Here is a 15,901-nt window from a genome sequence, read left to right on the forward strand (position 1 = left end):
AGGAGCTCTGGTCCAGGTTGTCGTTGTTGAGAGGCTCTGGGCCAGGTTGTCATTGTTCAGGAACTCTGGGCCAGGTTGTCGTTGTTCAGGGGCTCTGGGCCAGGTTGTCATTGTTCAGGAGCTCTGGGCCAGGCTGTCGTTGTTCAGGAGCTCTGGGCCAGGCTGTCGTTGTTCAGTGGCTCTGGTCCAGGTTGTCGTTGTTCAGGGGATTTGGGCCAGGTTGTCTTTGTTCAGGGGCTCTGGGCAAGGGTGGTGTTGTTGAGGGGCTCTGGGCCAGGTTGGCGTGATTGGGGGGCTCTGGGCTAGGTTGGCGTTGTTGAGGGGCTCTGGGCTAGGTTGGCATTGTTGAGGGGCTCTGGGCCAGGCTGGCGTTGTTGAGGGGCTCTAGGCCAGATTGATGTTGTTGAGGGGCTGTGGGTGAGGTTGGCGTTGTTGAGGGGCTCTAGGCCAGGTTGTCATTGTCGAGGGGCTCTGGGCCAGGTCGGCATTGTTGACGGTTTCTGTGCCAGGTTGGTGTTGTTCAGGGGCTCTGGGCCAGGTTGTTGTTGTTCAGGGGCTCTCGGCCATGTTGGCATTGTTGAAGGGCTGTGGGTGAGGTTGGCATTGTCGGGACTGGCACTTTCCACCCATGTCAGCTTCCGCTCACACTCACCCAGCGTCTCTACAATCGGCAGCTTCTTGACGATCACCCGCTTGTTGGCCATTCTCATGACCCCGAGCGCCAGCGTCACTGTGACCACGATGGGCAGACCTTCAGGAATAGCGGCAACGGCCAAACTGAAAGCAAAGACGAGAGCTCATGGCTTGAGGTGGGAAAACCCCCATCATCCGAGATTTGAGGAACATACCTGACTCCGATGGTGAACATACTGAGCAGAGGCTTCCCCTGGAGCCAGCCAATCAGCATGATGAGCCCTGTGAGGGAGAGACGGCAACGGTCAGAAGGACGGGCGAGAAGGGCAATGGTCAGAAGGACGGGCAAGACAGACCCTAATAAGAGCAGCGCATCACAATCTATGTACTCTCTGTACCCCCCCAAGAGAACCAATAGCAAACAAAATAGTGAGCCCGCCCCCGCCGTTCCCACACATCACACAGACCCCATCTTACTCCACATAGGCTGCCCCTGCTGTACCCCACATAGACCCTATCTTACTCCACATAGGCCGCCCCTGCTGTACCCCACATAGACCCTATCTTACTCCACATAGGCTGCCCCTGCTGTACCCCACATAGACCCTATCTTACTCCACATAGGCCGCCCCTGCTGTACGCCACACAGACCCCATCTTACGCCATACAGGCCGCCCCTGCTGTACCCCACACAGACCCTATCTTACTCCACATAGGCTGCCCCTGCTGTACCCCACACAGACTCCATATTACTCCATACAGGCCGCCCCTGCCGTACCCCACACAGACCCCATCTTACTCCACATAGGCCGCCACTGCTGTACCCCACACAGACCCCATCTTACTCCAAATAGGCCGCCCCTGCTGTACCCCACACAATCGGCCCCTGCCATACCCCACACAGACCCCATCTTACTCCACATAGGCCGCCACTGCCGTACCCCACACAGACCCCATCTTACTCCACATAGGCCGCCCCTGCGCAGTACCCCGCACAGACCCCATCTTACTCCAAATAGGCCGCCCCTGCCGTACCCCACACAATCTGCCCCTGCCATACCCCACACAGACCCCATCTTACTCCAAATAGGCCGCCCCTGCCGTACTCCACACAGACCCCATCTTACTCCACATAAGCTGCCCCTGCCGTACCCCACACAATCTGCCCCTGCCATACCCCACACAGACCCCATCTTACTCCAAATAGGCTGCCCCTGCAGTACCCCACACAATCTGCCCCTGCCGTACCCCACACAGACCCCATTTTACTCCACATAGGCCGCCCCTGCCGTACCCCACACAGACCCCATTTTACTCCACATAGGCCGCCACTGCCGTACCCCACACAGACCCCATCTTACTCCACATAGGCCGCCACTGCTGTACCCCACATAGACCCCATCTTACTCCACATAAGCTGCCTCTGCCGTCCCCCACACAGACCCCATCTTACTTCACATAGGCCGCCCCTGCTGTACCCCACACAGACCCCATCTTACTCCACATAAGCTGCCTCTGCCGTCCCCCACACAGACCCCATCTTACTTCACATAGGCCGCCCCTGCTGAACCCCACACAGACCCCATCTTACTCCACATAAGCTGCCTCTGTCGTCCCCCACACAGACCCCATCTTACTTCACACATGCCGCCCCCGCCATACCCCACACTGACCCCATATTACTCCACACATGCTGCCCCTGCGGTACCCCACACAAGCTGCCCCTACCATACCCCCAATACCCCCTCAATATTTGCTGGCCGTGCTAACAGAGCAGCTGTGATCGGAGGGATGGCCGATATTGGGGATGGGCTCACCTATTATCCCGAATGAGCAGAGGGACAGCTGCTTCCCCAGCCTGTCCATACTTTTCTGTAGAGGTGTTTTAGGTGTCTGAAATAAAGAGAAAGTGATGAAAAATAGCGTCTGGGAGAGGTGAGAAACAGAACGCCAGCGCCACCGCCCACCCAACGTCCTGGTGACAGGTGATGAACCTGGGGAGATTGGCTCCCAGCAGGCGACCATTATATCACTGGGCTCTACAGGGAGAAGTATGTGACTTTAGGGGCACAGTCAGGAATCAGATGGGGGGCTCGGTGTGATGTTCCCAGCACTGAACCCTCATATCAAGAATTCAACCTGGACTTCTCAGACCCTGCAAATGATCACACCGGGTGTGAGGACATGTCCAAGCGACTGCTCAGCCCGGGGACACAGATCTGAGGACGGAGGAGAAACTGCAGAATGTAAATGACGCCAAAAACTCAACATACACAGGCGGAGGCCAGAGCCACAGAGACCACCATCTGCCCTCATCCGTCATTCCCCGATCTACGGGAATAAAATCAATCTACTGATCCCGAGCTGCATCGTGTCTAATCCTCCAGGTCTTTTATTAAATAAAATAAAAATACTTTACATGACAATAACTAAGATACATTACAAATAAAACACAACAGAACAAAACATAAGAACAAAGCTCCAATCAGATGACAACAAACGACAAAAATCACAAAGAAACAAGCCGGAAATGGAACAAAAACGGAGAAAGTTCATGACCTACAAATCAGGGACGTGAAAGAAAAATTCCAATAAAAATAAAGAAAGCAAAACTAAAAGACAACAAACAAAATACTCATAACTACATGAATACCCCTGTAAAAAATATAAATATAAATAATAAACAGTATAAAATCATGTAAGACCCCCGGCCCAGCTTCATTCATACTACTATATACAACCCCAACTACATTCACACCGTCCTATATACAATATATACACTATAAACACATTATACTAAACCAAACACTATACAACACCGCAAACACAACAAAACCCTACTGGTCCCACTGCCTCACCTTACAGGCACCCCCTTACACCACCACATTCACCCTACAACAAACCTAAATACAATACAGTGTACAAGATTAACATTTTTTTTTTTTTAGATTTTTTAATATATATATATATATATATATATATATATATATATATATATATATATATATATATATATATATATATATATATATATATATATACATACATACATACATACATACATACATACATACATACATACACACACACACACACACACACACCTACTCTAACTATCCCGCCACCCACACACACACACACACCTACTCTAACTATCCCGCCACCCCTGATCCAGCTCTGGCCACAAAGTTCAGGAATTATCCGAGCTAGGATCAGGCCCCAAAGTTTTTCGCCAGGCCGGATCAGTCTCTTATCACCGCCGTTGAACCCCCCAATCCCCCCACCCAACCTAACTAAGACCCTCTATTATACACACTATATAAAATATATACAATACACTATATACAATATATACATAAACCAACTTCACAGAACACAACCTACATACTCACCACCCAAGGCTCAAGTTCGATGCCTGCAAACCTTCTATTCAGGGAACAGAAATACAAAACAAAAACCTAGGGTGTAAAGATATCAGCCCACCACCAGGGTATAGGAGCGCTAACGGACTAAGGCACCCCGAAGGAGAAACCCATCCAGAGATGGGCCGCCCTCCGGGCACCCAGTCTTTCGCACTCCAGAGAACGCACCTTCACCAGGGCACCTAGGATGCTGCTACAAACTTCATCTACACGGAGGATTTTACTCTGCGTCGTAACTAAAACTCGTGCGTTCCACGTGAAGTACCTGACCACTGCGCTGACTAAGAATAAAGTGGCTCGGTTCCTTCTCCCGAGGTCTCTGAACGCTCCATAGGCCCACTCGGCATAGGACAGAGTGGCCAGCCGCGGCCAACCAATGGAAGCGCCCACCCTGTTGTACACCTCTGTATTAAAGGGACAATGAAGCAGGAAGTGCTCCATGCTTTCCAGTATGGTAGCGCAAGCCTCACGGGGACAATTCCTGTCCACGGAGCTCCTGTGCTTCAAATTGTCCCTCACATACAACTTACCCTGGAAGCAGCGCCAAGTCAAGTCCCAATACTTCTTGGGGATCCTGCTAGAATTTAACAAACTTAACCCAAGCTCTAGATCCTGACTCGGGCAGTCCTTGAGGACCAGTGGTCTCTGAAAATGCGAAAGCAAGACCCGCATGTCGAGGAGTTTCCTCGGGAGGGACCTAACTTCCCACATTCCCAGACCAAACCGGCGCATCATCTTCAGAACCGGGGTAACATAAGCCGGGAGATGCCCGTGCGGTGTGCGAAGATCCTTCAATCTTCCCCGTCTCCCATTCCTGGAAGAAAGGCTGAAACCATCCCTTGCAGGAGAATACCCACGGAGGAGCCCTCTCTTTCCAGAGGTTTGCCACGTTAACTTTCAAAAAGGTGTTCACTAGGAACACCACGGGGTTTACCATATTCAACCCCCCTAGTCTCCTCGTGCGATAAGTGACCTCCCGTTTGACTAGGTTTAGTCTATTCCCCCATAACATCTGGAAGAACAGACTGTAGACCCGTGTCCAGAGAGGCTCCGGCAAGACACAGACGCTGCCCAGGTAGATTAGCAAGGGGAGCAGGAAAGCTTTGCACAGGTCAACCCTTTCCCTCAGGGTCAAAGACCAACCCTTCCATTGGTCCACTCTTTGGGCGACACCTTTGATTCTGCCTTCCCAGTTTTTCATGGGGTAATCACCCTGGCCAAATTCGATGCCTAGGACTTTGGCATGTTCTTGGGGTTCGGGGAGGGTGTCCGGAAGATCAAACGTGGGATCCCCGCCTCCCAGCCAGAGACTCTCACACTTGTCCTGGTTGACCTTGGACCCGGATGCCTCCGAGTAGCTCACCACTTCTGACATCACCACCATCGCCTCCTCTTGCGAAGAAACAAAAACGGTAACGTCGTCCGCGTAGGCCACTACCCTCAGGATAGCCTCTGGCACCAAACCGCCCATCCCCACCCCCGCCAACGGTCCACAATCAACCCTTCTGAGGAAGGGATCGATCGCAAACGCGTAAAGCAAAGGGCTAAGAGGGCAGCCCTGGCGGACACCAGATCCCACCCCGAAAGGTTGTCCAATCCACCCGTTTACCAGAGGGAAAGTCTCAGCCCCTGCGTACAAGGTCTTAAGCCAGTCCACAAACCCTCCAGGCAGACCATACCTCAAAAGAGTGGACCAGAGGTACTCATGGTCGACCCGATCAAAGGCTTTTGCCTGATCCAGGGTCAGCAAGAACCCCTTCCAAAGGCCCGCCCTGCCCCGCTCCACGGCCTCTCGGACACCCAGAACAGCACTGAAAGTGCTACGGCCAGGAACGCAACAGTGCTGGGCCTCCGAAAGGAGCCGCGGTGCAAACTTCACCAATCTGTTGAAGAGTGTCTTAGCCAAAACCTTCCTGTCACACATTGAGAAGTGATATGGGACGCCAATTCTCAATGCGTGACGGATCCTTACCCTTTGACAAAATGATCAAAGCCGACCTCCTTAATGATCTCGGCAGAGTGCCCGAGGAGAGACACTCATTAAACACCTGAGTCAAGAGGGGGACCAAGGAGTCCCTAAAGGTCTTAAAGAACTCGGATGTTAAGCCATCCGGACCTGGCGATTTTTTGGGCCGGAGCCCATCGATCGCCAGTCTCACTTCCTCTTCTTTGATCGCTTCTGCCAAACCGCCCAGCGAGAGGTCAGCCTCTGGCTCAGGAACAGCTTCAGCCAGGAAAGCCGACATCCTGTCACGATCCAGTTCATTCCTTCCCAAGAGGTGCGAGTAGTATGAACTGACGACCTCCAAGATCCCTGATCTGGACCTTCTCAGGGATCCCGTACTGTCCATCAGCCCTGTCACTATCTTACTATTCACTGACATCTTGCAGCTTCTGTAAGGGTCGGGCGAGTAGTACTTCCCGTAGTCCCTCTCGAAAACCAAAGATGCGTGCCTATCTTACTGACACCTCTTTAGCAAGGATTTCACACTGGAGATCGCCTCGCAGCTACCCCCAGTCGAGACAAGATGCTCGAGTTTCCTCCTCAGGCTCTGATACAGGCGATCCCGGTTCAGGCTTCTGAGGTTCGAGAGTTGCCGGAAGAATCTCGCCACCCGATGTTTGAACATCTCCCACCACTCAGACTTAGTGTTACTTAGGCCCAGCAGTGGTACCTGGCTCTGAAGAAATTCCTCAAAGGACCGTCTTACAGCTTCTTCCTCAAGGAGTGACAAATTCAGCTTCCAATAACCTCTTCCCATCCGAGGAGTCTCTGTAACGCTCAGAGAAAACATAATCAAACAGTGATCGGAGAATTCCACCTCCACAACAGACAACGGCGAGGAAACGGCCTCCTCCTTCAAATAAAACTTGTCTAACCTAGACCTGCACTGACTACCTCTAAAAAAGGTGAACCCCGCGTGGCCTGTGTTGTGCCGGATGTGGATATCGACCAGGCGTGCCTCACTTACTATCCTATTTAGCGCGACGCAATCGTAAGCCAGCCGGTCTCCGGAACCTCCTCTATCACAGGGTCTCGTGACGTTGTTGAAATCCCCTCCAAAGACCACCTGCCGACTCGAAAATAAGTAAGGTTTGATCTTCATGAAGAGACACTTGCGGTCCCACTTGGACTGGGGACCGTAGATGTTAATGAGCCGAAGCTCCTGTCCCCCCATGGAGACATCTAGGATCAAGCATCTCCCCATTTCTAACTCGATCAATCGTCTGCATTCAACCGCTGCGGTCTTAAAAAGGACCGCCACCCCGCTATACGGCTCGGCCGCAAGAGTCCAGTAGGAGGGCCCGTGCCTCCACTCCCGCCTTGCTTTATGCATGGTTGATAGGTCGGTCAACCTGGTCTCTTGCAAAAACAAAATGTCGGCGTCAAGTTGGCAGAGAACATGAAAGGCCGTGTACCTTGCCGCTTCTGACTTTATGCTGGCAACATTAATGGTTGCCAGTGTCAACAGGGTGGGTGCCGCCATCATGATTGATTGAATTAGATAGCCTTTTTCTTCCCACCCCCAACAGATTCACCCTCTTCCTCTGACAATGATGAGTTTTTAGTGCGCTTAAGACAAACAGACTCATCCATTCTCTCCTTACATACACTCTGGCCCTTGTCTGGTGGTCCTGAGTTAGTCCCCCCCCCCCCAGAAGGCTTTGTATTTGCCCCGAGAAGACCCAGCGACCTCCTGAGCCCCAACAACGTTGTCCGCAACCTCCGGCTCCGGGTCCCCATCACCCCCCTCTGGAGGGGAGTCCTGGAGGGCCCGGAACCGGTTAGAGAGATCCACCAGAGGGGGGGCGGCTGGACCTTCCAATGGCACCTGTATCAGGACTACGGAGTCAGAGGGGTCGCACTCCGAGGAGGAGGCTCGAGGCCCGGACCCCCTCTTATCCTTAGTTGTTTTCCTGTTACCCTTTTTCTTTTGCTGTGACCACTCCCCCTCTCCCTCATCCAGACTGTCACCGGATGAAGGTTCCTGGGCAGACATGGCGTCCTTTTGCTCCTCCCTTTCAAGTCTCTTGACTTCCTCGTTCAATTCGCCGTCTTTAGGATCCTCAGCTGCAAGTGAAGCACCCGGGTCAGAGTTTAGGGTCATTACTCCCTGCCCCCTGTTCCCATAGCGCTGCTCCTGCCGCCTGATATTGGATTGCGGCAGCCTGCTCCTCACCGGTTCCCTGCCTCCTCTGCCTCTACTGGTCCCTTCACCGGCGACATTAGTCCCGGCTTTCGCCTGTCCCGCACTCGCCGCTTTCAGGACCGCATTGGCAAAGGAACGCGGACAGCGACTGAACGGGTGACCGAGGTCACCACACAAGTTACACCTAATCCTGCCACAGGTAGCAGCAAGATGGCCGAGGTCCCCACACAGTGCGCATTTCTGGGTGGTACACTGCGCACTGAAGTGTGTGGGGCTGCCGCACCTGTGACAGACCTTAGGCTGCCCCCGGTAGAAAATCAAGATCCTGTCCCTCCCCAAAAATGTTGAGGAAGGGATATGGGTAACGGTGTTTCCTGAAACCTTCAATTTCACCATGAAGGTCCAGGCTCCTGACCAGATACCATGCTCGTCGAGGGTCTTTTCAGGAATACCGACGATGTCGCCGTATCGTCCAACCCATGTGGAGATGTTGACACAGGAAAGTGACTCGTCACAGGTCAAAACGGTTACCTTCCTGACTGAGTTCTGGCGGGATATTGCTACAGTGTGGAAACCCTGCCATTCGGGGCGACCCCGAGCCAGCTCATGGCGAGACCAGAAAAGCTCAAGGCCCTCCGGTCTCACGAAGCTGACATCGAAGTAGGAGGTCCCATAGGGATGGATCAAGGCGAAGATGTCATATGCCACGAAGCCCATCCCCAGCAGGAACTCAGCAACCTTTGACCGATCAGGACAGGCATCCTTGCTTACCCACTGGAGACGGGCCACGTTCCTACGGTTACTCCTCTGCCCCGGTGTCGGCAGAGACCAGACAGTCTCTGCCCCTCTATCTCGGAAGGCGGAAAGACCGTGTCTCTCTATCCAGAAAGACAGATCAACCTCCCTCCCCTCTACATTGATAGAACTCTCCCCTCTCATCAGGGCGTCCAGGAAGCGCTGTTGCAAGTCACCATTCTCAGGGTCACCAGACAAGGGCGCACTACTACCCCCAGCAGTGACAGCTCCTGAATAGCTTGGGGCTGAAGCCCCCGCCACCGCTGGGGGGGCAGCGGGACCACTACCTGCTTCCCCTCCACCAACACCAGTAATGCTCTCCTCATTCACTCCACCACTACTCCCATCATTTGCAACTTCACTACTCCCATCATTCACTCCACCACTACTTCCACCATTCACTCCACCACTACTCCCATCATTCACTCCACCACTACTCCCTCCATTCACTCCACCACTACTCCCATCATTCCCCTCACCACTTCCCATCACTTTACCAGTATTCTCACCACCATTTGTCCCAGTGTTCTCTGCACCTTCCACAGTAACATCCATTCCTTCCTCACTTGTGTCTGGCTTCTCTGCACTCACACCTGCTGGACCGGGGGAGGGGTGCAGCACCACACCCGGTTTCCCTTGATTGGGGTTCTGTTGTGTCTCTGGAGCACCTTGCCCCCCTACTGCAGCAGTTTGTATTTTATTATTCTGGGCCCGCTGCTTGTTGGGGGGCGCCGCCTGCCCTGCACCCACAGACTTCGGGGTCCTGGTGTCACATTTGGGTGCTGGAGCACTCTGTCCTCCCGTCGCAGCAGGGCGCCCAGTGTTCCCTGCAGCTGATTTTTCCTGTTTTTTTTTTTCTTTTTGGACTCGCTGCTCCCCTATCGCAGCCGCGTGCCTCTTTTCTGTTGAGGCGCACTGCGCCCCTGTCACAACAGTGCGCCCCCCTTTCGCTGCACCAAGTTTCTCGGACCTGCCCCCCACAGCCCCGGCGTCGGCCAGCTCAGCCGTAGTGAGCAGGGATGGAGTCTGCCCACACCGTCCCCCTTTTCGCAACGGCGTGGACATCCCCCCCGCCCCCCTCAGCCCCGGTGATAACCGGCTTAGCCGCGGAGGGCAGAGAGGGAAACTCCTCGGGGTCCCCTATGTCCGGCGCCGTGAGTACCACCACAGCCTCACCCCCTGCACTGTTCCCCGCACAGACGGTAGCAACGCCGGACGTCCTCCTCCTCTCCCCACCTTGCCTATGCCCCGGACCCACTGCAGAGCCCGTGCCTTTAGGTTTGGTGGTTTACACAGGAGGCGGTAGGTGTAACATCATCCATCAGTACATATCTGTAACTCACCACCTCCCGTGCGGTCTCCTTCGTTGTCTTCTTCCTCTTCTTTGTTTCCTCTGCTGGCTCGTCCTCACCAAAGGAAAAGCGGTCCAGGTTCACTGGAGACTCCAGCTGTCGGATCTCCTCTAGCAGACCGCCCTCCTCCTCTTCCTCAGCTGACACTCCAGCCTGTGCTGTCGGAGTCATCTGCCGTGCCGGGAGGCCGCTTCCCGGTTGTTGGCTCTGCGACTCACTCTCCCGGCTGGTTCCAGCTTGTAGGACTCCAGTCACAGCCACGTCGTCGTCCTCCTCCTCATCGCTTAGGACGCCGGCTGGCGGTTCTCCTGAGGTATTTAACCCCTTCATTTCTGAGAACCGCCGCTGGTTCTTAAACCTCTCCAGGAAGGGACCTGCACTTTTCTCAATCCCCTCCCGGAGGAGCACTAACCGGGCCACCTCATCTCTGAGGGCTCTGAACCTCTGGGAGGTCACGGGTTTCTCCTTGTTAGAGGCTTGGGTGTTCAGGATCCGAGCCTCCCGCAGCTTCTCCTTCAGCCCGGTCAGTGCTTTGCCGGTGTCCTCGTACTCACGTAGCATGGCGACCACTCGGGAGGAGAAGGTACTCGTGGACTCGCCGGAGCTCCTCTCCCCCCAGGATGTTCCTGGGCTCTCCTTCCTGGGGCCTGGGGTGCCCCTGTCTCCCTCTCTGGGCGGACGATGAGCCGTCTCAGGGTTGGAGTAGGTGGGTATGTTTCTTCTCACCCGTCCCGACCTCCTCAGTCCCTCTTGGGCCGGTTGCTGCTGCTGCTCTCTGTCCCCCGCCGGCACAGACCGGGGAACAGAAGCCTGGGAAGCCATGCCGGCCTCCCAGGAAGCCTGCCTCTCCCTGGGGAGAAGAGAGGCAGACTCTGGGCCTCCTGCTGGAAGTGCTGGAGCTCACGAGACAGGTGCTGCTCCTAGCAGGGTGTGACTGATTGTGGGCACTTGTCCTCCAGTCACCTCCAGAGCTGCACTCACTATTCTGCTGTTATATCATGTCTCATCCTCCAGAGCTGCACTCACTATTCTGCTGTTATATCATGTCTCATCCTCCAGAGCTGCACTCACTATTCTGCTGTTACATCATGTCTCATCCTCCGGTCACCTCCAGAGCTGCACTCACTATTCTGCTGTTACATCATGTCTCATCCTCCGGTCACCTCCAGAGCTGCACTCACTATTCTCCTGTTATATCATGTCGCATCCCCCAGAGCGGCGGTCACTATTCTGCTGTTTCATCAGGTCTTATGCTCCAGAGCAGAAATCATAGGATAAACACCAAAACGAATATCTCAATTTCAGTATTTGCAAATATTGAGATTTTGGTTATGGCTTTTATCTGCAGTCATTAGACGAGGCTCCTTAGAGAGTCGATATTGACTTTTAGCATTGCTACTTCCAGCAGGGGGCGCTAGAGATCTAGTTTCCTCCTCTCTGAAGAGACAATTTGCATATTTCCCAGAGGAGCATTGCAGCATAAAAGTCTCCTCACCTTGGCATGCCAGGCTTCACAAGGAGAAACGTTCCCTCTGGGATCCTGGAGTAGAAGATGATCATAAAACCCCCACAATACTGATCCCTACCAGCGCTGAGTGACCACTGCCAGGTGAACTGCAGATCTCTGGGGCAGCTCCTACGTGAAGGGTTAATGATGATGTCACCAGTGCAATAATCCTAAATGACATCATGAAAGGCTACGATGCCCTAAAGATAGAGAGAGACCTACAGAAGAAAAGGGTCCTCCTACCGAAAGAAGGATTAAATGCATAAAAACAATTATAAATACAGAGAAGCCGGAGACATGATACAGGAAAGACGAACGCGGAGCAGAACGTGTGCCACAGTGAGGTGGATGCGGTGCATATTGTGCGGGAGGCTAAGAATGTGCCACATGGATTGTTGTCCCCTCGTAGTAGGTGACATTTACCATGTATTGGTGCAGACGGTCAGCCTGGGACAATGGCAAGACGGGTAGACGGGCGAGAGACATCTACAATACCATGAAGGATGAGAAGACTCGTATCAGGCGAAAAAGCGTTACAGTGTTATGTGCAACCAGACAGCGGGATGATCACACCCCAGAAAAGTCATGCTGGAGGGGCTGGGTGTCCCCCGACCATCTGCACCAATACAATACATGTGGCACATTGTGAGCCTACAGCACAGACAACTCATGGCACATGGCTCCGTGTATCGTATCTCAGGCATCGCTGACAAAAAAAAAGCATAAAAAGCATCATAAATACAATAAACATCATAGATATCAAGCAGGAAAATCTGCAAAGCACAAACCTCCTCCGCCTGCATCATCTTAAACACCTCTCCAAACTGAGACTTCTCCCCGACACAAATGACGATTCCCTGAAAAGCAACAACAAGAAATGAGAAAAGCGAAAAATCTACTAAGATCTGACATTTATATCCATGATGTCGCCGCTGATCTCTGGTGATGGATAGGGGGCATTCTCAGTGATGTCACCGCAGATCTCTGGTGATGGATAGGAGACATTCTCAGTGATGTCACCTCTGATCTCTGGTGATGGATAGGAGGCATTCTCAGTGATGTCACTGCTGATCTCTGGTGATGGATAGGAGGCATTCTCAGTGATGTCACCTCTGATCTCTGGTGATGGATAGGAGGCATTCTCAGTGATGTCACCTCTGATCTCTAGTGATGGATAGGAGGCATTCTCAGTGATGTCACCGCTGATCTCTGGTGATGGATAGGAGGCATTCTCAGTGATGTCACCGCTGATCTCTGGTGATGGATAGGAGGCATTCTCAGTGATGTCACCTCTGATCTCTAGTGATGGATAGGAAGCATTCTCAGTGATGTCACCGCTGATCTCTGGTGATGGATAGGTGGCATTCTCAGTGATGTCACCGCTGATCTCTGGTGATGGATAGGAGGCATTCTCAGTGATGTCACCGCTGATCTCTGGTGATGGATAGGTGGCATTCTCAGTGATGTCACCGCTGATCTCTGGTGATGGATAGGAGGCATTCTCAGTGATGTCACTGCTGATCTCTGGTGATGGATAGGAGGCATTCTCAGTGATGTCACCACTGATCTCTAGTGATGGATAGGAGGCATTCTCAGTGATGTCACCACTGATCTCTAGTGATGGATAGGAGGCATTCTCAGTGATGTCACCACTGATCTCTAGTGATGGATAGGAGGCATTCTCAGTGATGTCACCGCTGATCTCTAGTGATGGGGTAGTGTGGTTGCCTCTTACCTTTCCTTTCCCGTACCGGACCAGCGTGCCCATGAACACGATGTTGCTCAGGGTGCTGAGGCCACTCGCTTCGTCCACGGATCCATGCGTTTTGCTGCATGGTTCTGTCTCGCCAGTAAAACTGGATTCATCAACTAAAAAATCAGTCGTCTGGTGGGAGAGAAAGGAAGCGTTAAAGGTCTGCAAGCACCGGGGAAGGGGGGGCGCAGGTTGGGTTTATGTGGGCTTTGTAGTTCCCCCATTCCACAAGGCTGCTGTCCCGATCTGGATTATCAGGTCGGATTCTGTACAGTTTATTAGCAGATAATTGAGGACTGATATGCTGATAACTGTGAAGATGTCCTGACCTCAGCGAACCAGCACTCCGGGGTGGGGGCAGATGGCTACAGTCAGGGAGCTTCCGGTCTCCATTCACGCTGCAGGTAAAACTCAATTTATATTCTATTATTTGCTTTCCCATATTGACATGGGGGGAGGGGCGGCTACAAATACCTTCATGTGGCGCTGAGAACCAGGCGGACGCAAACAGCTATGACCTTGACCAGGCGTGTCCTAAACGTGGCGGCCAGAACAGGTCACCATTACAAAACTTTGGGGTTGGGATCATTGGGCCAATCAGAAAAAATATAATTTCTTGTACTGTAATATAACGTCCTGGGCTAACAGGACACCATGTAATAAGGAGATAAAGACTTGAGTGATGGTGTCTATGGCTTTATATATGTATATGACCTCCGCCCTCTGGAGATCTCCCGCTTTCCCCCAAGCTGCACCGTCCTCTGGTGCTCTCCCACTCCTCCCGAGCTGCACCCTGTCCATTGGACCTCTCCCGCACCCCCCGAGCTGCACCCTGTCCATTGGAGTTCTCCCGCACCCCCCGAACTGCCCCCTGTCCTCTGGAACTCTTCCGCACCCCGCAAGCTGCCCCCCTGTCCTCTGGAGCTCTCCTGCGCCCCCCCCGAGCTGCCCCCTGTCCTCTGGAGCTCTCCCGCTCCCCCCCCGAGCTGCCCCCTGTCCTCTGGAGCTCTCCCACTCCTCCCAAGCTGCCTCCATCATCTGGAGCTCTCCCGCTCCCCCTGAGCTGCCCCTCCCCCCGTCCTCTGGAGCTCTCCTGCACCCCCCGAGCTGCCCCCTGTCCTCTGAAACTGTTCCGCACCCCGCGAGCTGCCCCCTGTCCTCTGGAGCTCTCCCACTCCTCCCGAGCTGCCTCCATCATCTGGAGCTCTCCCGCTTCCCCTGAGCTGCCCCCCCTCCCGTCCTCTGGAGCTCTCCTGCACCCCCCGAGCTGCCCCCCATCTTCTAGAGCTCTCCCGCACCCCCCTGCTGCCCCCGGACCTCTGGAGCTCTCCCGCACCCCCTCCCCCAGCTGCCCCCCGTCCTCTGGAGCTCTCCCGCACTCCACGAGCTCCACCCTGTCCATTGGAGCTCTCCCACTCCTCCCGATCTGCCTCCATCATCTGGAGCTCTCCCCACCCCCACCCCCCCCGAGCTGCCCCCCATCCTCTGGAGCTCTCCTGCACCCCCCGAGCTGCCCCCCTGTCCACTGGAGCTCTCATGCACCTCCCGTTTTCTGATGCTCTCCACCTCCTCCAGAGTTGCCCCCTGTCCTCTGATGCTCTCCAACTCCTCTCTAGTTGTCCCCCCATCCTCTGGAGATCTCCAGCTTCTCCTGATCTACCCCCCATCCTCTGCAGCTCTCCCGTTCCTCCCGAGTTGCCCCTGTCCTCTGGAGCTCAGTCATTCCTCCTGAACTGCTCCCCTCCTCTGGAGCCCTCCAGCTCCTCCCGAACTGCTCCCCTCCTCTGGAGCTCTCCCGCTCCTCCCGAGCTGCTGCTGTCCTCTGGAGTTCTCGCACTTCTCCCTAGCTGTCCCCCCATACTCTGCAGCTCTCCCGATCCTCCCATACTACCCCCGTCCTCTGGAGCTCTCCCGCTCCTCCCGAGCTGCTCCCATCCTCTGGAGCTCTCCCGCACCTCCCTTGCTGACCCCTGTCCTCTGGAGCTCTCCAGCTTCTCCGGAGGTGGCCCCTGTCCTCTGGAGGTCTCTCAAGAAGCCCCCCCCCCCCCCCCCGTCCTCTGGAGCTTTCCCGCTCCTCCCGTGCTACCCTCGTCCTCTGCAGCTTTCCAGCTCCTCCCGAACTGCCCCCATCCTCTGGAGCTTTCCAGCTCCTCCCGTGCTACTCCCAGTCCTCTGCAGCTCTCCCGCTCCTGTCAAGCTGCTCCTGTCTTCTGGAGCTCCCTCGCACCACCCGAGCTGTCCCCTGGAGCTCTCCCGCTCCTCACTACCTACCCCTCGCCTTCTAGAGC

The 15,901-nt window shown here is 54.2% G+C and overlaps 1 protein-coding gene across 2 annotated transcripts in view; it reads right to left on the reverse strand.

Moving 5' to 3' along the window:
• Window positions 1–15,901, reverse strand: part of ATP2C2 (ATPase secretory pathway Ca2+ transporting 2) — a 98,757-nt gene that overhangs the window by 37,244 nt on the left and 45,612 nt on the right. For both annotated transcript variants that reach the window (XM_077288882.1, XM_077288883.1), the window contains exons 8-12: window positions 13,596–13,745; window positions 12,649–12,717; window positions 2,451–2,526; window positions 849–915; window positions 653–777 (exon numbers count right to left, since the gene is read on the reverse strand). In XM_077288882.1, the coding sequence (XP_077144997.1) occupies window positions 653–777; window positions 849–915; window positions 2,451–2,526; window positions 12,649–12,717; window positions 13,596–13,745 (487 nt within the window). The remainder of the gene's footprint in view (window positions 1–652; window positions 778–848; window positions 916–2,450; window positions 2,527–12,648; window positions 12,718–13,595; window positions 13,746–15,901) is intronic.

This window comes from Ranitomeya variabilis, chromosome 2 (assembly GCF_051348905.1).
Source record: "Ranitomeya variabilis isolate aRanVar5 chromosome 2, aRanVar5.hap1, whole genome shotgun sequence".
Taxonomy (NCBI): domain Eukaryota; kingdom Metazoa; phylum Chordata; class Amphibia; order Anura; family Dendrobatidae; genus Ranitomeya; species Ranitomeya variabilis.